This window comes from Tauraco erythrolophus, chromosome 5 (genome assembly GCF_009769465.1).
Source record: "Tauraco erythrolophus isolate bTauEry1 chromosome 5, bTauEry1.pri, whole genome shotgun sequence".
Taxonomy (NCBI): domain Eukaryota; kingdom Metazoa; phylum Chordata; class Aves; order Musophagiformes; family Musophagidae; genus Tauraco; species Tauraco erythrolophus.
This window is the reverse complement of record NC_141469.1, coordinates 72471898-72493227: the sequence shown is the minus strand read 5'-3', so window position 1 is coordinate 72493227 and position 21330 is coordinate 72471898. Positions and strand designations below refer to the sequence as shown.

Here is a 21330-nt window from a genome sequence, read left to right as displayed (position 1 = left end):
AATGATCCTGGCCTTCGAATAGAATTACACTCTAGTTCTTAAGGACTGCTAGATATTTATGCCATCACCACACAAAGGTTTGAGGGAGTGGAGGAAGAGAGGGTGGTGGATTATAACTGTATCCCCATAATATAGTAAATATTTTTCTCCTATCCCTCAAAATCCTGCTGCTGTCTTCCTGCCATTTTACCTCATTATTGTTATACACAGCTGTCACTTTGTGCAGATAAATTAGACAGTAACTTAGAAGAAATAAAAAACGACAACAGCCACACAGTGGGATCTTAACCTCTCAAGTGTCAGAGAGAACCAATATCCCCATGCAATTAGGCAGAAAAGATTCAATATGCCATTCAGAAAAAAGTTATTCCTTCACTCCAACTTCCTTCTTTCTGGCATGGGAGGAGGTCAGTTATACCAGTTTAGAGATGGGACAGTTCCCACCCTGGGCTACGTCATGAGACATGCAGCAGATCTGCTTGCTAACCCAAGCCTGGCTTAAAGGCAAAGACTGAGGCTAGGATCTGGGATCACACAGGCAATCATACAGCAGAGGGACAGGACTCCACTCCCTGTTTTCAAGGGAGTGTGGTTGGTATCTTTTGGCTGTGTTGATATCCAGTTTCTGGGGGTCAGGAAGGTGGGTACAGAGGCTAGAGCCTAAGCAGATGGATCTGATAGCCTGTGAGAGAGGAGAAGTCTTACATGAAATTCACCATCAGCTTATGTACTTTGCTAGGATCACAGCCTCCCATCAGTCACTCAAAAGGATCAGGAGTTGTTTTACTGAATAGCTTTTACCCAATTCGGCATTTCTTGTTCTCAGTTGGATGGTCTCTCTTTCCAGAAAGGCTACAGACTTTGGTTTTCATACCTTCCTTCCGTAGGGGACAGCTCCTTCAAATCCTCTAGGCAGGGCTTCACATTCAAGAGTTTTTTGTACAGAGCCAAGGGAAAATGAAGGTCTACCACTGTGAAGTTGTATATTGCAAGACCGCATATGATGCCAATCAAGTGAAACCAGTTGTGTTCTACAAAACACTGCAAAACCACAGAGAAATTCTGATGAGACACACCATCACTGGTGCAATGCACAGCACCCTTCCTCCCATGCACTAAGAAGACAACCCCTTTTCCAACTGTGCCAAAATCAGAGAGTTCCTATCGGGTCCCAGTGTGGTTGTGAATTCCTTGCTGGCGTGTTGCATAGAAATGAAGATTCAAAACCCAAGCCCTATTACTTTTGTAAGTCATGATTAGCTGTGGAAACAGCAACAGCTGTTTTCCACCTTATCTGCCTTTTATTTCCTTTTTACATACCTCTGCATTTAGACACTAACGAAGCTTCCACATTTGCCACGTACTGCAAGAAAATGTGTTAACAATTCTCTCCCTCTCACCCGTCCTACTGTCTATTAAAAGCTCATGTATAACCACAGTGCCACCCAGGCAAATATACCAACAGAGGTGTTGGTATACTGACCTTCATTCCTTCACGTATTCACCCTCACACTGGTGTGGTCAGTCACAGACTGGCTGCCTATATTTGTTAAATCTTGTAAATACATGACTCATTTTCAGTGCTTACACTGTCACTACTCTTAGTGTCAAAAAGTGGTTGTTTTTATAGCATTAACATGAGGAGTAATTGCTCTGTCACACTGTTTCCAAGTTACAAAAGACCATGTAACGTCCTTCCTTGTAAAGTGTAATTAATAAATTTAAGAACCCCACCAGGGCAGCTATGCCTTAAGGGAAGGCTGGCAACATTTCCCATCTCGTTACCTAGGAAGGTGAAGAGAAAAGGACATAAAGCACCACCTCCAGCATGCTGCTATCTGATGGGTACAGAACTTGCACTCCATCCCCTTCCAAAACCAACCCACTTTCACTACAAACTGTGTTTCTTGCTGTTTAAGAGCTTCCTCACACAAAGCATTAACAAATTTAGACCCTGGAGGTGATAGTGATGCATGACTAAGTGGATTGGTTGCAATTATGTGAACAGCAAGGGAAGCGCAGAATTCTAATGCCATTATGACCTAAGCCTGGTTCAGTAAAATAGCACATGATTATCACATTTATGATAATAAGAGTTCTATTAACTGTCATCTGATACTTAATACAAGTTTTATTATGGGATAACAATAAAGATAAAAATAAAGCCAACTCCTTAACAGGCACAATCATCACCGTTCTACTAAAGTTAATGGACCTATACTAATTTACACTGACTGAAAATAGAGCTCACAATATATTGTGGGTGGAAAATGAGGGGAAGATCATTTCTTTCCCATAGTTTGCCACTAACTTTCTTGTCATTCAAATGCAGCATATTATTTCAGCCTACGTGTATAGCAGGCAAGGGCTCACCGTATCTGAAAACCACAGCAGGTTTGACTCTGGGTAGTAAGTGAACATGCCATAGATGGGGTTGAGGAGTTCTTTTAACAACAGGAGGAAAAATTCCTTTGTCACTCCTCCAGCGTCAACTGCTTCCTCACCATCAAAGATGACCTGTAGAAAAAGCAGGTCAGCAACAGGGATGCAGAGCCGAGACTGTGAGAATCAGACCTCTTTCTAACTGGGAGCCACACAAAGCAATTTGTCTAACATGCCCAAACTCACTGCAACCCATGAGCATGTTTCAGCGCTCTGCTTGCAGGGAGGGAAAGGGAACAGGGCGTGGCAAATCACATCTTTTGAAAATGTTTAACTCCTTACGCAAATCATAAATAATCACCTGTCCTCCCAACAACCAAAGCAGCAACATGACGGCAGCTGCTGAATTTCGCAGCAAGCTCAGAGACAAAACATGTCCTATTTTAAGTGGCCTGTTCCCACAGAAGAGCAAAATAGAGACTGCATAATACAGAATTGTTTCCTCCCCTGCCCCTTATACAGCAGACATAAGGAAAAGAGAGTAAACCTCCTTCTTGTAAACTGTCCACTGCTAAAACACTTCAGGAGTCAGAGAGGAGAAAGATTCAACTCTCACACTGATTAGATCAAGCATCCCTATGTGCTGTACCTATGGAGAAGACACTATACACCAGTGAAGCGGTAATGTGAACAGCTGAAAGGCTGCAGAAGTGTTGGCTGGATGAGAGGGTGCTAAAGGTGCAGGGAATACTCACTTTAAGAGGTTTTTTCAAATCAATGTCTGAATGGATGCTCAACTCCCTTAAAGCATCACCAACTAAGTTACTCCTGCGAACATGAAGTACCAGGAAAGGGCTTCTGGCCAGCAGAGGCTCCAGGGTGAGAAGCATGAAGACGTTCTGTAAATTTGCACCATTTATTGCAACCTGTAAATAAGAGGGGTGAAAACCAGCCGCTGTTCAGCTCCTTTCTTCCTATGGAAGGAAAACAGTTAACAACTATATGCCCGGAGTTCCTTTCTTCCTTACTCTTTTAGTTTGATTTCAACGATTATGTGCTCACCCTGTACAACTGCATGTGCCTATATGCCTACCTGTCCCCCTCCCATTTCCCACACCAACACCTTTCAAGTTCACTGATCGATTCACCAAATTTAAGCAACAGAGAGATCAAATTCCGGAACATTTTTTGACATTAGACAGGTGAGTGGGGAAAAGAGGCTTTATTCATGCCTTATTGAGTCAAGAAACTCAGTGTGAACACACCCTGATAAGAGTCAGAGAGTCCACAAGGGAAAGCAGTGTTACTGATACACCAAGAGAGGAGCCAGTTGACAACCACCCCTGGCAAGGCACCAGGGAACCCATCACATACCACTCAAAGCTCTCATCTACAGGGATTTTCTGGAGCCGGGTAGGGCACAAAGTCCAGTCAAAGCTTTGACCACACATAGTATATTCACTCTCGTGCACTGTCCATAGTAAATGGCAAATTCACACTTGTAAATTCAGTTTAAAAGTCAGTTAAACCTGAGGCAGAAATCCATTGGAAACCAGGCTTCCTCCATTCCAGCACTCGCAGAAGTACTGGTTGTTTGGTCTCTAAGTGGTTGTCTTCACAAAGATCCTGTCTCTCAGGGCAACAAAACCTTTACCAGTTTGCTGTCCTGCCACGATAAGGTAGATACCCTCCTCAAGCAGCACACTGCTCACAGACTGGGCAGCTGAAGATATATGCAAGAGGGTGACAAAATGAAAGCAGGAGAAGGTGACTCCACCTTCTGAGTGAAGGCCGAGCCTCCTCTGCCTTTCTGCAGGCTATGTGTTCAAGCGGCCATAGAAAAGCTGAGAGGGGGATATTACATGGAACCAGCACCATGGCCACGAGTAACTGTGATGACAGTTTTCCACCCTGAAGAAACCTGACAACCAAGGACCTCAAACTCGTTTGGCAGAGGACGGGACTAGTCCCAGACCCCAGCTGCACTGGATGAGGGATCACTGCCCAATGATTTGACCCTCTCAGGAGTCACCTGCATGAGTGAAGCCTGGCACTGGGAGGTTTATACTGGCACAGAGGTCAGCTGTCCTTGTCACAGCCTGGCTGTGAGCTGCCTTGGCTGCCATCTACAGGGTAAGGGTGCTGGAGCCGAACGCCCGCAGGGAACATGCTCCTAGAGAGCTTCAGGTCTGCACCGCTCACTGCAAATGGGTGGGTGAGCTGCTGCAACCAGGAACAGTGTCAGGAGTTAGTCCTCAATGCTTGCTTCTGACAACCACTCAAAGCTTGTCTACTTTTCATGCCTTACAGCTCCTCTAACAGGGACCTCGCCTTACTTATCCTTGGACTATCATAAATACATAAGTACTCCTTTCCTATATAGTTCAAATTTGCATCACATGCACATCTGGCAGTTCTGATATTACCAAACATTTTGAAGCAAAAGACAAGCTCTGCCTCTGCAATAACCAGGGAAAAGAAGTTCCCCAGCTACTCTGCTCTCCTGTATCATGGAAACAATGAAGTGCTGCACACACTAACTCACAGTGAACACCTTTCCTTGCAGGCACCAATACAAAAGGCAGACAAAAAGAAATGGGGCAGGAAAATCAGGAGAGAGAAGGATTACCTGCATCTGTAGTTCTGCATCTGTCTGCAACATCTTGGTCTTAGCTTGAGCATCAAAGATGAAAGGATAAGAACAGAGTGTCACAGCATCCTGCAAGAAAGGCAGGCAGATTGGTTTCTATCTACAGCTTCCATCGCACTTCCTTAAATAAGAGTCATGAAAAACTATTTTCTTACCTGCATGATAGATGGTCTTACTTTCTGTGAAGGAAAAAGAGAAATATGAAAATCTTTTACTCTTTTGATTTTATGTCTTTTATTTTTTGGACGGACTAGTTCAAAGATGATCCAAAGAAAATTTTTCTCCTCTGGGACCAACAACCCAGATTTTTCCTTTTGAAGAAAAGCATGGGAACTTCCTTGTCTAGAAAATGCACAAGTCTAATTCAAAACTTGAACATCAAACATTACTAAGAGGACTAACTGGCACAGAAGCCTGTGTTAGCCTGCCACAGGTGAAAATTACTCTATGAAGAAAAAGAAGAAAACTACCTCGAAAGGCAGAGACCATATGAAAGAAGAGACCATACGGCCACAACATGACTATGTAAGACAACACCTGCAATGCAAATTACTCCTCTCACTAGCCATACTGATACGTTTTAAACTATTTTAAACTACCACTGTTACAGAAATTTGAGTCAGTATTTTATTGTTCTGCTCACTAAAAGTAAGTACAGAGTAGCACTATTTAAGTGATGGAACGTAGGGGACAGGGGACACAGCACACAACATTTAGAAAGCCCATGAAAACACACACAAAAGTTCTTGCTACAGTCATGTTCTACTCTTGCAAGCATCCCTTGGCAGACGTTATTTAGTGTTTTATCACACTGGGGATTCCTTTCCTTACTATAATTAAACAATCTCACTGAGTTCCTACACAGCATATACGGCCCTCAGTTTAGTTATTTCCTTTCTTACAGATCAGAAGGTGAGGCATAAAAGAGCTGAAGGGTCTTACCCAAGATCACCCAGCAGGTTACTGGAAGAGCCAGGAATAGAACCCACATCTCTTGAGTCTTGGTTCAGTCCCCTAGCCAGAACGTCACACTGCCTCCTCTTACAGAGCAAGATTTTAAGATCACTGGCTACATTATTCACAATACCTGCCTAAACAGCAGAAGTAAAGGGTAAAAATTATAATTTTAGAATACAGGATTTGGCTCCTGAGGTCTCGATTACATTAAAAGGATCCAGTGACTGAACTAAATCCCTTGTGCAAGGATTGAATGAAATTCACATGAATTATCAGAGAGATAGTCACAAGTGTTAGTTAAATATTGTTAGCTCCAGCTCTTCCGACAGCCTTATTTTAAGTCAACTTAGTCGAGCCACTGAGCACCCAAATCAGAGACTGAATGTATAGCTGCTCCTATACTGAATACATTACACTTATTAAGGATATTAAAAATACAGATCTACAACCAGAGAGACAAACATGGACAGCTATTTCATGACTATACATAAAACCTCTTACCATTCCAGCCTGATGTAAGAACCACATGAGATAATCCTCCTGAATGTCCACCAAGCTGGAAATCTCAGGAATATAAAACTTATCATATTCTACATGTTTAACCTTCTGATTTACCTAGTGAAGAAAAAAGATGTTTTTTTAAATGGGTATATATTCAGCATTTTTCTTAGAACACACAGGTTTGCTTTCATAAAATCAATTATAGCAGCTTGCAACAACAGGACCCAGAAAGTCTTGCAAAAGCACATGGTCCCTTATATTTTAGTATGAACCAAGAATAATTGAGATCAACTTCTTTCTGACTTTAGTCCCTCTCTACCCCACCTGGACTACTAGCATCAACACAGCGGGAGCAGAGAGCAGCAAAGGACAGGTATTTGTGATGCCACAGCGTACCGAGCCTGGTGGCTCAGCAGCAGCATTCTTTAGCACAATTTTTTCCTAGTGTTTGAGACAGGACTAAACAATCTTTGAGTATCTTGACTTCAGGAAAACCACTGACATCCTGCCCATGCAGTGTCTGGTGGACAATGACACAGCTCACAAGCCAGGGCCATGACCACTCTGCCCCTGTCAATTGGCAAAGGGTAGACAAGACTGAATCATCTTAAACCAACACCCACCCAGGCTTTCCTCTTACCTTGTGAAGTTTCTCCAGAAGTCTGAGAGCAGCTGTAATGTAGCTACTGAACAGGACTGGGATCAACAGTGTTTTTCTTCCACTGAGGAGGTAAACCACTGCGCCTTTATAGAGGTCCACTAGCCTGAGGAAATATCTTGGGCACACTTGAGACCACCAGTTATCTGGAAAGCAGAGGAACATCAATATAAATCCTAAATTAAAGACCAGAGTAATCCCTGAATAAGGGATTACAGCTGAAAATAGGGGAACGCACCTAAAGATTGTTTAAAAAAACTTCCTTATTTCTATTCTAACTGTAGCAACAGGAAAGTGAGCAGAGTCAGCTAGATATCAGAAATTGAAAAGATTTTCCCTTTCCACTCTCATACAACCATCCCAGTCATTACCCAGCCTCAATCCCTGATCAGTGTGAGAGCCCAAATTCAAGGTTTTTCAACCTACAAGACACTGTTTCAAGTATCTTAGTCTGATCTCGTGGGCAAATCATTGTCTCTCATGAATGATAAGAAAGCAGTTGCCTGGGCAATTCTCTGTAGCATCATATACTTTTCTAGCAGGTGTCAGAGCATGTCTCTTGGCACATCTGCACTAAAGTTCTGAACTCTCCCTCTTCAAAAAGGCTGATTTCTTTCTTGCCTAGGACAGATAACCCTTACCTCTTCTCTGAAGGGATCCCTGACTATTAGCTTCCTTGCTAGAACCAATCGCCTGCAAAGTAGAAGCTGGAGCCTGGGAAATCATCATGACGACTGTTAGAAATAAACATCAATTTATCCTCTGAAGTGTCAGCACAACAACAGATTCTGGCAGACAAAAGTATGAGAATCCTTTACATTTCTGTATGCTAACAATCACAGTGGACTACTCTGAGTAGAGGAGGAAACTTGGTTCCAAAGCCTCTTTGTATAAATCACTAAATCCCAAAATAAATTTCCCTGGAGCAATGGTCCTGGAAGTATGAATGCATTACATAGCATTTTATATGATAATATGAGATTGAGTGTAAGACCACCTTAAGAAACAGGGTAAAATAACAAGAAAAGTAATAGCTTAGGGATGAGTAACAATCATTAAGCAGCATATATTCTACTTAGCTGAAAATGAGCTTCCTATGAAGGAAATAATATTAGCAGAAATAAGAAAATTCAGAAGTGGGAAAAGAGCTCGGGTGTTCAGCTTGGTTATGGACCAACTAATAGGTTTTTCTGCATCTTATACAGAACAAAGTAACTTTATATTATATTTAGTATATTCTTTTATTTACCTTATACAGAAAGGATATTCTAATGTGGACAATAGCTGATTAAATTTAAGATCATTTAATCTTTATGATTGTCGTGGTTTTAGGCTGATCCAGCAACTAAAACTCACACAGTCTCTCCTTCTCCAGTAAAGTAGAGAGGAGAGGAAAAAAAAAACAAAGGGACTGAGGGTTGAGACAAGAACAGAGGGAGCACCCACCAACCATGGTCCTGGGCAAACCAGACAGGGCTTTCTCAAAGCAAAAGAGTTTATTAATGATTACTTAGAAGGACAAAGGGAAACAAAACCCAATTACTCGAGAGGAAAGAAAGAAACAGAACCAGATCTTAAAACCGACACCTTCCCCCCCACCTTTCCTTTTCCTCCCGGCTCTACCTCCTCCCCCCAGCAGCACAGGGGGCAGGGACTGGGGGAGTGCAGGTCAGTTCATTCCTGAATGAAGGAGAAGGAGTCCTTACACCCTTCATTCCTGAATGAAGGAGAAGGAGTCCTTACACCCTTTTCCCCTGCTCCAATGGATCCCCTACCCACGAGGAAAAATCCACAAACTTCTCCAGCGTGAGTCCAGCCCACTGGAAACAATCCTTCCCCACAGATTGCTCCGGTGTGGGCTTTACCACAGTCTCGGGTACTTAGGGAGCTGTAGCCACTCGCTCCGGCGTGGGTCATCACGCAGACTCCAGATGCCGCTCTGCCTTGCCGTGCACCCCAACACGACCATCCTCAGGCTCAGGCATCTTCTCCCCACGGGCTGCGAGTGGGTCTCTGCTCCACCGAGGCCGTCCTGGTTGCAGGGGGGCCGCCTGCTATCTCACCATCAGCCGCAGGGGAAACTCGGCTCCGGCACACCTCCTCCCGCTCCATCCTCACTGACCTGCTGTCGATGTGGCTGTTTCTCTCAGATCTCAGTCCTCTCCAGGTGAACTCAGCCCAGTGGGCACCCTGGGAGTGGGGTGTCCCCGAGTTCCCCAGCTGGCTCCACCGCCGCCATCCTCCGTGGGCGGCGCCGGCCCGACGCAGGCAGCTGCCCGGCCGGGAGCCAGGGAGTGGAGGCAGTGCCCTCCTCCCTTCTCTGCTCGATCCTGGGCAAAGCACCTTTTCCGGTTCCTTTGTCCTGACTTAAATAGGGCAATTCGCAGAGGCGTCCTATTGGCTCAACCCCGAGGGGGATGGCAGTCTGATCTGGTGGCCAGAACTAAGCCTAACCCAGTTCCAAAACCGGGGAGGTCGCAGGGAGCAAAATCCCTCTCCTGCCACCAGAATCAGCCCCCCCCTCCACATCAAACCATGACAATGATATACAAAAATCTATGTTCACATAGATGTATGCAAATTTATCTGAAACTGAGTCTCTGAATGTAGGAAAACCACATAAGTTAAATTAGATCAACCTCCCTAGTTTGAAATGATACTTTACTTCTAAATTGCAACAATTCTTAATCTTAATTTTCTCATTTATTATCCACATCACCATAAATTTTGTATGTTTTGTATTATTGTAACTAACTTCTCATATCTTACCTGCACGGCACATTCTTCGTTTCCTCATGTTTAAAATTTAAATTTTACGTTTATAATTCTTTTAAATGAGAACATAGGTTTTGGGAAGAGGATTCCTTAAGTACTTTTGGTTCCCAGCTGCTTTTTAGAGGTGACTGCTTCACAACAATCACAAATAATACCCAATCATCATGCAGCTATTGTAACAGAATACAAAGATTAAACCAACACAAAAACATGACTGAAAAACCTAAAGGCAACCTTTTGTGTCCCAACTGGATACCAAGAGCAACACACATCTGAAATGCCAGCCTCTTACCAAGAACTTTGCTAGGGTTGGTATCCAGGCGCAGAATAGCCATGGCTAGAGGAAGCGTTAACGTGATATAATACTTGGAGTCTTGGAAGGGTGGGAATTCAGGGAGAATCAGATAGATCCTCATTGCTTCAACATCTGGTGGTGAGCTGGACAGCTGAGGAATCAAAAAACTTTCAAAGCTCTTCAGTATCTAGAGGAAAGCAACAGAAAAGAAGACAACTCATTCTGGGTGACAGAATACCTACAATGTAGATAATGTGTAAGAATTGATGAAATGGGGCACACTCAGAAGGGGTGGACTTCACAGCTTTTGTTGATGTTCTCTTATAAAAACACTCCATAGGACCGGACTAAACTTTGATTTTTCCAGAATGCATAAACGTTTGGATAGGTTTTTCCAGGGCTGGCTGAAGGTTAGTTAACTCCTCTCATTAAGGTCACACTCCTGTTCTAAAAGTCAATCCTACAGTTAAAAAAAGCTACAAAAATTATAGCTAAAAAGGGGAACATACATGATTTTGGCCCACAGCTCTGCACTCAACGAAATAAATCCTCCGAGTTAGAATAAATTACATAATCATAAAGCACTCAATTCCTGACAGACAATAAATGAGCACATAGTCATCATTTACAAATAGAACATACACAGAATTCATTTCAACAGTCAATTTAAGTATTTCATGTCATGACACTAAACTTTTTTAAAAACAAGTCCTAGACACATTCTGAGAAGGTGGAAACCAGCCCAGGTCAATGGAGAAGTATCCATTGATATCATGAAGGATCTGGCCTGCAGACTCGCGATAAAACCCTTCCCCAAAAAAGCTGCTGTTATTTGCGTGTTACAGAGAGACAAAGCCTTTATTTCCCTCCTGAATAGCCAAAACTCCAGAACTGCAATACCTGGTCTAGGAGAATGGAGTGCTGAGAGTTCATCAGCTTCTCAAACAGCACTCTGGTGGAGTTTAGATCAATCCCTGGGATCTTCGGACTGGTTTTAAAATGTTCATCGATTCTTAAAAAAAAAAAACAGAGAGGCATAAGTTTAAGGATAGAGACACCATTACCTGTGTATTGGCATGGCCTGGGAGTAAGCAATGGAGAAACAATCTCTAGGGAACTAATCAGACGAGAAACAAAACAGAAGTTGGAATCTTCTTACTAAAGACAAGATGGACAACTCTCGCTTCTGAACTTCTTTGGGCCTTGGTCAGGGTTAAGATTCTTGCAGAGAATCATTTTAACAAAGTCTTTGATTTCCCCAGGATTCCTACACTGACGTAAGAACCTACCTAGACAGGCCAGACTGCGTAAAAACCTGTAAAATATGTATCAGGATCCTTTATGTTGTCTTCATATACACTACTTTTGTAGCAAAATCTGTTTAATCACATCCAGTAAGAAAGGGAAGGGTGATGCGTAAGACAACACTGACTGTTATACAAGAGGACATCAGATGAGGGTTTCAAAAGAAAATAGGGAAAGACATTCAGAGTAGCTTTTTGGCAATTCCACTCAAATGTTCTAACACTAAACAACTACCACAATCAAAATACGGCACAGCTGAGAACAGTCTTCACATAGTCTTCAGTAGTAACAAATATGTGCTGTCCTTTCTGCTGTGCTTGAAAGGTCGCAATTTGAGTACTCAGACTACCTGTCCAAGAGGAAAAAGGAAGGCAACCTGCAGAGGACAATAGCCAAACAGCCAGATCTAGCAACACTGAATGTCCAGTCCGGCAGGTAAGTCACCTTGCTCGGCGTCTAGAGCGTGATTAGCATCTGTAGCAGAGGCTCCCGGCACCATCCTCTGCAGTAAAGCTGCACATAAAACCTTGCAGATGCTAGTAAAAAAAGGTCATTGCTGTGATTCCATTGACCTCTATGATTTCTCAAGTCTGTCACTGCTCATCTGAGACTACGTCGTATCACGCACTCTGACGGAAAAGGTAGCTATTAAAGATGGGATGCATTTGTCAGTTTTCTGGTATGACTATAACAACATGAGAAGCTAAACATAGCCTGCTGTAGTAGAATGGCTATTTCCATAACAACACAGGCACCAGGCTGGAAATAGCTCCTGAGAGTCACACTGTGGTACAGAGCGCTTCAGGCTGCGATATGCAGAAGTAGTATTGGCACACGCTCAGTCACACAGTCATGGAAAATCTGCTTTTCCACCTAATCCCATTATGATAGTTTGATGTGTGGGGGGGTGTTCTGGTGGCAGGGGAGGGGATTTGCTCCCTGTGCCACCAGATCTGAGTCCCATCCCCCCCGGGGGAGGTTGAGCCAAGGCGGCGCCTCTGCGAATTGCCCTATTTAAGTTGGGACAAAGGGGCGGGAAAGGGCTTTTTTGCTCAGGAGCGAGGAGAGAGAGCGGGAGGGCGCGGCCCTCGCTCCCGGCTCCCGGCCGAGCGGCCGCTCGGGCCCGGGCCGGCGCCATGTGCTCAAGATGGCGCCGGGGGAGCCGCATGGGGGACTCGGTAAGCGCCCCACTCCCGGGGTGCCCACCGGGCCGAGCTTCCCCAGAGAGGATTAATATCTAAGAGAAGACAACCACAACGACCGGGTCAGCCAAGATGGAGCAGGAGGAGGTGTGCTGGAGCTGAGGCTTCCCTTGCAAATCGGTGTGAGATGGCAGGCGGCCCCCCTGCAGCCAGGGTGTACTCGGCGGAGCAGCGACCCACTCGTGGCCTGTGGAGAAACCCACGTCGGGAAGGAGATGCCTGAGCCCAGGAGAGGTCGTGGAGCAGGGGATGCGCGACCAGGTACTGTTGATAATGGGGCATGGAATGCATGACGAGGTCGTGGAGGCATCTGGAGACCGTGGGACGACCCACGCCGACGCGAGTGGCAGCAGCTCCCTAAGAGGCCGAGACTGGTAAAGCCCGAACTGGTGCGATCCATGGGGAAAGATTTGCAATCCTGCGGGCAGGACTTACTTTGGAAAAGTTTGGGGACTTTTTTCTTTGTGAGTAGGGGATCCACCGAAGCAAGGGAAAAAATGGTGTAAAGACTCCTCCTCCTTTGAGAAAGGAGCGGCAGTGAACAACATGGATGAACTGACCTGTACTTCCCCATTCCCTGTCTCCCTGCGCCGCTGGGGGGAAGACAGAGCCAGGAACGAAAGGAAAATAGGGGGTGGGGAGGTGTTGTTTTAAGATCGGGCCTTGTTTTCTCTTTCTCCTCTCAAGTAACCGGTTTCGTTCCCTTTTGTCTTTTGTTTAGTAACTGTTAATAAATTGTTTTTGTTTTTATGAAGAAAGCCTGAGTCATGTTTTGCCCGAGACCATGGTTGGTGGGTGCTCCCTTTTCGGTTCTTGTCTCGACCCTCAGTCCAAAAACCACGACACCCATGCATCACAGTGCTGTATTGCAAACAGGCCCATACAGTGTTAGGATACTGGAGGGATACATTAGGGTATTCCTATTAAGTGCACCATGACATAAGGCTTCACATATAAAGGTGCATGGTTAAATACAGCCTTACTTCAGTGTATGGCGGCTTCGAAATTTATTATACCTTTGGTCAGAGATTTTTGGTAGAAGTTAAGTCTTGCACTAACCAGGACATTGCTAAAGCGGAAGGAGAACTGCACTGGGGTGATGAAGTCCTAAACTCCACTCATTTCCACATTCAAAGGAGATGTGGGACTATTTGCAATGACTTGACAACTTGCATGCCTCAACAAGTGTTTTAAACCAACAGGACACAACTCTCCTGATGCAGTAACACACTGCCTCCTCACAATACTAGAGAAGAAACCACTGGACAAGTGGAAAAACACAAGAATAATGAGTACATTGTTTTCTTTTACAAGTTGCTCTTGGAAAATATTACTCAAAGATTACTCATAGTAACTAAGCTTTTTTCACCTAGTTACAGGTCATTTACTCATCACATCACCATCAAAAATTTCTCCTCCTCCTCATCTTATGCTGTTACCTTCCCACCATTCACAGACACAGCCAACACAATCCTTCCCAACCCATAGCCTTTGACTCAGCTCATCCTTGTCACCACCTATTGTTGGTTACATCCATTTGAAATTCCTGCTCTCATAAGCAGGAGCACAAAACTTTCCACAACTGATGTCACCTAAAAGGAAAGTGCTTCCATGCTGCCTCCGATGTATTTTTCAGGAGCAGCCTGTGCTGCAGTACACCTCCACCAGCTAGCTCAGCTTGGTAAGAGACTATTCAGATACCCGGCATCACTCATTTCCCTTAACGTCTTATTCCCAGCCCTCTTTTTGAAAGATGCCGATATTCATTTCATAAGGAAAAATAACAGTTGTGGCAACTCCAAGGAATCTGTGTCACTTACAGTATGCTCACTCTGCACTTTCTTAGACCATCTGCCTTCCTTACCCAGCTCTGCCCCAGCACCTCTTTAGTGGACATTCTGTCCCCGTCTCCTGCCTGATCAGAAAAATCAAATCCCACTGCAGCAGTGGCTGAAGTAAAGGGATTCTGGTCTGCCTCAAGGGAAAGCCACACTTCTGTAAGTTTGCCACTTACTTTTTCTCCAAGAAGCTTCCATTCCAGCAGGCAGCTGAGGACAGTATCTGAACAACATTACTGTTTGCAGCAGGAAGACAAAAGAAAACAGAGATAGAGGTTATCAACAGATTTCCCAGCAAATCTTTTCAGCTCTCTTCCCTTCCTTCTATGGGAAACAATGTCAGGATCACCCCTTCAGAGGCATAGAGGGTAAGCGGTTCATTCAGGATCGTTTTAATGTCCCCCTTTGAAAGGAGGGATGTTAACAGAGCCTCCTTTCCACCTATTCTGCCCTTCTTATGGCAGGCACACAGGGGAAGGAATTTAATCAGTCTGTTCACAAGTTCTTGCTGCTTTTCATGTACTCTTAAACACACAATGAAGGACCAATTTAAAATCCATTTTCCACCCACCATTTGCAATGTTCTGAGGCAGCCTCAAATTCCTCTGGTTTTGCTCAGAAGCTCTAACCTGGCAGCCTTGTGACTGGCAACTGTCCTCCCCTTGCAGACAACCAAGAACCACACTTGAAAAGGCTGCTAAATTTCAAGTGAAAGCATGGCACGGAAGCCAACAAAATTATTTAAATAAAACTTTCAACAAAAGGCTTGTCCAGTGCCACAATACCTACTTGACAGAATTAGAACTGTTCTTTTCTAAAAGCTTTTGCCTCCAGACATCTATAGTTTCATCATTTATTAAACAGGTGTAACGTGTTTCATTTATGGTCCGGAAATCATCAGCAGGCAAGGAATTCTGTGAGAAGATACAGATTTCAGCAAAGACAAGGCTTGTATAACAATTCCTTCTTATCTATAATCTCTGTTTTCTATATCTAACTGATAGCTTCCTTAGTGTGGTCTCTGAACAGGTTTGCTTAGGGAGCTGTGGCATTACTAAGTCCAAAAGGAAAAGCAGGGAAAAAAAAACAAGAGGAGGAAGAACAGGAAGACTGGGAGAAGCGGTTGGACTCGATCTTAAGGGTATTTTCCAACCTAAATGATTCTACGATCATCAAATACCTTTTAAAAAGTCAAAAAGAAAAAAAAAAACAAACAAAATATAATTTCCTTAAATGTACCAGAGGTCTCTTTAATACCGTCATACATAACTACAGGCTTAGTACATTTATTCTAGACCTATTTCCATGCCTCAAAAGTGTATGTCGAACACTTCTTGAAAGAAATAAGAAGACAGAAGCAGAAGAACCAATCCAGCATTCAGTCCTCCATCCAGCATATCTTGACAAAACCCCAGTGTCTGTGGTCCACAGCCCTAAACTCTGATCACATGGTCCCCAGTGTCTCAGGAGGAAAGCAGCCCCATGCTGTCAATCTGCAAAGGTGACTGGACTCCCAGCTGATCAAACTGAAATCAATGTCTTCCCAATGACTCTTTGACACAGCCCTAAAGGCAGGCAACTTTCAGCCGTTCCTAAAAGTTGCAAAACCCTGTAACAACTGTCATCATTGGTAAGGTTTGTAAGGCAAAATGGACTCCAAAGCAACACTTCATTTTCAGGAGATATTACCAAAAGAAAAAAAAAAAAAAAAAGATGCATTGTGAAGGCTGGGACAGGGGAGCAGACTTGAGAAGACACTTCATGTGTTTTACCTCATATTTGGAGCAAAGTACAAATGTTTGGTCTCCTCCAGAGAAGATATGTTTAACAATGTGATATTTACAGGCATCTGTCAAAGAAAGAGACACAGTTCAGTTGTGTTAGAGATCGATGAATACAAGTTCCTACTGTGCCTTTGCCCCGACACTTGCACTGCCAGCGTCTCAGGCTTTACTCTGCAAGGAGCACCTGGGTGCCTTGAAGGCCAGGCTGACATCAGTTGGAACTCAAGCACTGCAGCACTTTCTTGAGAGATACATGAGGCCTGGCAGGAGAGAAAGTTGTAATTTTTAGACTGCAACAGGGCTTTTAAAGAGAAACCAAAGCCCTCGGAAATCAGTATTAGTACAATTTCATGAAGGCTCAAGATTGCCAAACATTGAGCTCTGCCATGAAAAGAGAAAGAGAGAGGGCGCACATTAACACAGAGAGCAAGAGGTCACTCAGTAATTTCCATAGTGCATTTGGCAAAGGAGGATGGGTTTCTTTTGCTGTTTCAAGAATTTTCGCAGAACAATGTCAAGATGTCTTTAGACAGCCATGGGTGAAATGAAGTTATTTATGTCCATTTGTGACTCCAAATCACACGTAGTACGTACCAGGTTTCCCTGAGAGTTGCCCGTTGTGAGCTGCCCAATGACCCTTTACAGGAGAGGGACACTTAACATTGCAAGTGTGCCCTGTTCCCAGCTGGCCTCTTGTTCCACAGCCAAATGCATAGATCATTCCTGAAGAAGGCACAAAGGCTAAAGTGTGGTGTCTGTAACAGAGATGGGTACAAAGTTTGGGCCTTGTTTAACAATTAAAAGAAAAAAAAAAAAAAATATAGCCTAAAACCTATTCCCAGTTCCCCTAGGCCAAAAGCTGGTGCAAAGCAGCATGCTTACGCTAGCATCAATGCACAGTTTTTGCCACCTGATGGCACCAGTTTATGAGATGGAGCTCTTTAGGTGGAAGTGACAAAGAGCAGCTTGCGCCAGCATATGGCTGGTATCAGGCACACAGTCAGAATTAGCTTAGTCATTTGCTGAGCCTGTACATATCAAAAGACAACAACACAGCACCAGTGCTACTAACCCTCTTTCATGAAAAGACACTGGCAACTTGTGGCCCAAGGGGCTGCCGCTCTAAAATCTTGCTGAATTATTAAGTTGGAAAGGTACCTTTTACCAGGTTACAGCACAGGGAACAACTCCAATTAAAAAGCAACCTCCTTTAGAGGGAATTAAAATTCTCATTAGATTTAAATTAACTTAGTTTTGATACATAGGATGCAGAAGCAAGACTATTCCCCTTATTTACAAGGCTCAGTGACAGCAGTAACCTCTACCAAAGAAAATTTGTGGCTCCACACAGGACTCACCTGCCACAAGCAATCTGGGATACTTCACTGCCCATTAGCTCAAGAACTCTTCGGGGGTTCACTTCATCGTTCATGGAGTCATGTCCCAGTTGCCCACAGGAACCTGCACCGAACGTGAACACCCCTCCACTCTGTTAGCAAATCAAACAGCACATTCTCCATTTAGGGACCTATAACCCAGCAGAATCTCTCCAACTCCAGTTTCAGTACGAGTCTAAGCTTAGGCAGGGATTGCTGGGAATTTCCAAAAGATTCAGAAAAGAAACTCGGATTCTGATAATGCAGCTTCCAAATAGCTACCTTGCCACCCTTCAAAGGCTAACAAAATTATCTTTAGGTATGACTACATTAGACAAGCTTCCCCTCACCATCACCAGGTGTGTCTGAAATCCCAGCAGGTTTAAACACGGCTGAGTAGCACCCATTTCCACAGTACTTTACACCCATCTCTGTCAGCTGCTGATCAAAAAGACTGTGACGTTTTACTTTGAACAACGGCTTCTACAACAGTGTTTTTCCCACAGGAATCCCAAGGGCAGCTGTTGAATTCATTTTACAGTGGAAAACTGAGGCACCGAAAAAGAAAGCAACACCTTGGAAGTGGCAGAGGTAAGGCAAGAACCGAGCAGTGATTTTCCAAATCCTAGCCCTGTCCTCTGTCCACTAAACTATACATCACTTGGAAACAGTAGGTTTGGAACTGAAAACCTCTTGAAAATGCTGTGAGTGACTCCTAATGTTTCATTTAAACATCCATTTATTTTGACTTGCATTTTATTCTGATGCACAATATCAGTCTTTCTATCTTCCAACACCCTTTTGGATGTATGTTTGTTAGTTTCTTTGCTCAAAGCTAATTTCTTTGAACGATTCACCTGACTTTTACTATTCATTGTCACGGATTACTAACATCTTCATTTTCAAAAACAGCAATGGATCATGTTGGTAATGAATCTCAGAATAAATCACAGTACAACTGTACTCTCCATTTGGTTTCTTTTACTACAGTCAGATGGAATACAGTAAGTCAATCTGTTCTTTTCTGCCATTACCCAGGAAACTGATGTGAAACCATCAGGCAGGCAAGCCAGCAGGCAGGGTTCCCAGGTTAGCATCTTTACCTTTGTCAGAACTGCTGTGTGTTCCTCCCCACAGCTGATGTAAACAACCTTCTGAGACCGCAACAGCTTCACATGACAAGGGGATTCTCGGTCTGCATTGAAGACAAAGAAAATAAAGGAGCTGTTTCATAAACACAAACCTAAATGTCAGAGAAAACCACTGGCAGTCTGATTTTCAGATGTGGTCTATGTGTGCAGTGGAAGCTTTAACAACTAGGGGAAAAACACTCACATCCTTCAGTTCTTCACTGCTGTTTTCTCCCTCCAATTCCTAAAAGATCTGTCCTGACTCAAAGAAAATTGCCCAGAGCAAGAATGTAAATATTGAGAATCTTGTATAAACTCAACATGCACTTGCAGTTTGGGAGGTACGATGACTGCAGCCTAGCTACACCCACCTTCAACCTCATGCTCCATTCCAGATTCCTCACTGATGACTGCAAACATTTATTTCCAAAACCTTGCTTTGACCTTTTCCATACAACAGAACAACCCCAACACGTGGGAGATACTAGTGCAACACGCATGACAAGCTGAATGTCAAGGTGTATTTAAATGCCTAGCCTTACTTCTGTTGTCATCCTTTAAGAAGATTCTCCTACTTGGAAAGGCTAATCACTGCCAACCTTTGAATGATGCTTTTCTCCTTCACTCTGACATTCTAATCATTAAAAGTGGGTCTCCCAAAGATGAATACACTAAGCGAGGTTACATGTTTTACTGATGTAAAAATAAAACAAAAGCTAAGCATTTCAAGGAGCAGTAGGCACATCAAAACAGTTAGATACTAAGGAGTGCAGCTGCTTACTTCATACCAACAAAAAATCAGGTTCCTACCTATAGAAGCTGTCCATTTTTTAAGACTCTCACCCAAGGATTTGACAGGTGCTTTTTTTCTGGGTAGTGAAAGGAAAATGGTCACGTTTTCAAGGATTTAGAAATGAGATGAGATTTTTAATTTACTTTGTTCTGTATTTCGGCACTCTGATCTTTTATTTTGATAGGAATGACACTTCTTATCTCTACAGCGTAATTTTTTAAATGACAGTGCTGCAGAATACGCATGCTTGTAGATTTTCCTGTTCATGTTCACTAAGCATAATTCACACTGTCTTACCATGATTCACTTACCATAAATACAACGTAATTCCTACAGTGCCATGTATTGAGGGGTAAGCAGAGCATGATCCTTAGCCAACACAGCCCCACAAGCAGATGCCCCTTATATGTTCATTCAAGATTAGCCTCATGTTAAAGCAAGCCTCTTGTGTAAACCGCAGCTTTGTTGAAATTAGAAGCATTTATCTGCCAGTCTACACGGAAAGAACGTGGCTGCTCTTGCTCTAGATTAGCTCTAGCTTACATACAGTACAAGAGAATAGACCTGGAGCATTTTTGAGAGAACACAAGACACGTGACAAGTCTTACAATTGTCTTTCATATTTCTAAAAGTGTAAAGCAAGATGAAATGATGCATACAACATATGAGCCTCCTTTGCTTAACTACAGGCTGGTTTTGAGTAATTACTTCAAATACATTTCAGTTTGTACAGTGGGGTTGTCAAAATGCATCATTCCATTACAGGTACACAAAACATGAGAAAACACTCTTCTCTTGAAACATACAGTGTTTATATGCTACTACATTACACAACATAGAATTTACAACCTTGTGTGTGTGTATATATATAACCTCATGTACTCATCCATGCAAAATAAATTATCCACACATGCTAGATGTCACATCCACACTCAGTAATTTACCTAGATATTTAACGCTACTCAGCATCTATGCAGAAAACAATCAGAGGTTGAATTGAAGCTTCAGAGAAAATATATTTCACTCACTTGCTTTTGCAACAAGTTAAGAATGTGTTAACAACAAGCAGAGGAGATCAGGGCTTTTCAGAATAGTGGTAATGTCATATCCCCTCTTCTGCTTAATTTATAAACCTATCTTAAAGTCTGTTGATGGCTAGGCTTCCCTGAATATGGCCACCTGAAAAAACTACCATTGGCCCAGCATGTCTGGGAAATTGCGCAACAAATAAACTAGACAACATTTTACAATACTGAGATCCTCTGTGTTGCCTGAGATACTTTGTGTTGCCATCATTTTATAGCATACAGATGTGCTCACCAGCCAAAAACATGTGGCAAACAAGGGGATGGGTTCAGCCTGCTGTTCTACAGGGAGAGTCTTTGCTCCACACTACTTCAAAAAAAAATACGGACAAAGTATTTTTGAGAAGAGGAATAAAGAATATGAGCACTTCCTTCGATGCCTGCATGCTAACACTCATGTTTGAAAGGTCTTTCTGAAAGATGTTTCGTTTTGACCTTCCTCATTTCTGCTAACATCCACAAGGAGAAAAAAGTGTTTCTCTTCCTGCTAAGTATGAAAAGCCTGTAGAGTCCATCAAAGACTGTTCCTCTGCCCTCTCCTCCTAAGAGAAGTCACTGAAGGTTACAAATCCGCTCAGTAAAAATATACTGTCAATGCG

At 43.3% G+C, this 21330-nt stretch overlaps 1 protein-coding gene across 3 annotated transcripts in view; it reads right to left on the bottom strand.

Moving 5' to 3' along the window:
* Positions 1–21330, bottom strand: part of HERC3 (HECT and RLD domain containing E3 ubiquitin protein ligase 3) — a 55625-nt gene that overhangs the window by 10095 nt on the left and 24200 nt on the right. For 2 of the 3 annotated variants that reach the window (XM_086612301.1, XM_086612299.1), the window contains 15 exons: positions 18827–18918; positions 17706–17836; positions 16942–17102; positions 16336–16412; positions 15353–15477; positions 14740–14799; positions 11119–11230; positions 10216–10405; positions 7131–7294; positions 6491–6604; positions 5188–5211; positions 5012–5101; positions 3138–3308; positions 2374–2517; positions 875–1041 (listed from right to left, as the gene is read on the bottom strand). In XM_086612301.1, the coding sequence (XP_086468427.1) occupies positions 875–1041; positions 2374–2517; positions 3138–3308; positions 5012–5101; positions 5188–5211; positions 6491–6604; positions 7131–7294; positions 10216–10405; positions 11119–11230; positions 14740–14799; positions 15353–15477; positions 16336–16412; positions 16942–17102; positions 17706–17836; positions 18827–18918 (1822 nt within the window). The remainder of the gene's footprint in view (positions 1–874; positions 1042–2373; positions 2518–3137; positions 3309–5011; positions 5102–5187; positions 5212–6490; positions 6605–7130; positions 7295–10215; positions 10406–11118; positions 11231–14739; positions 14800–15352; positions 15478–16335; positions 16413–16941; positions 17103–17705; positions 17837–18826; positions 18919–21330) is intronic. The other variant, XM_086612300.1, reaches the window with a different exon arrangement.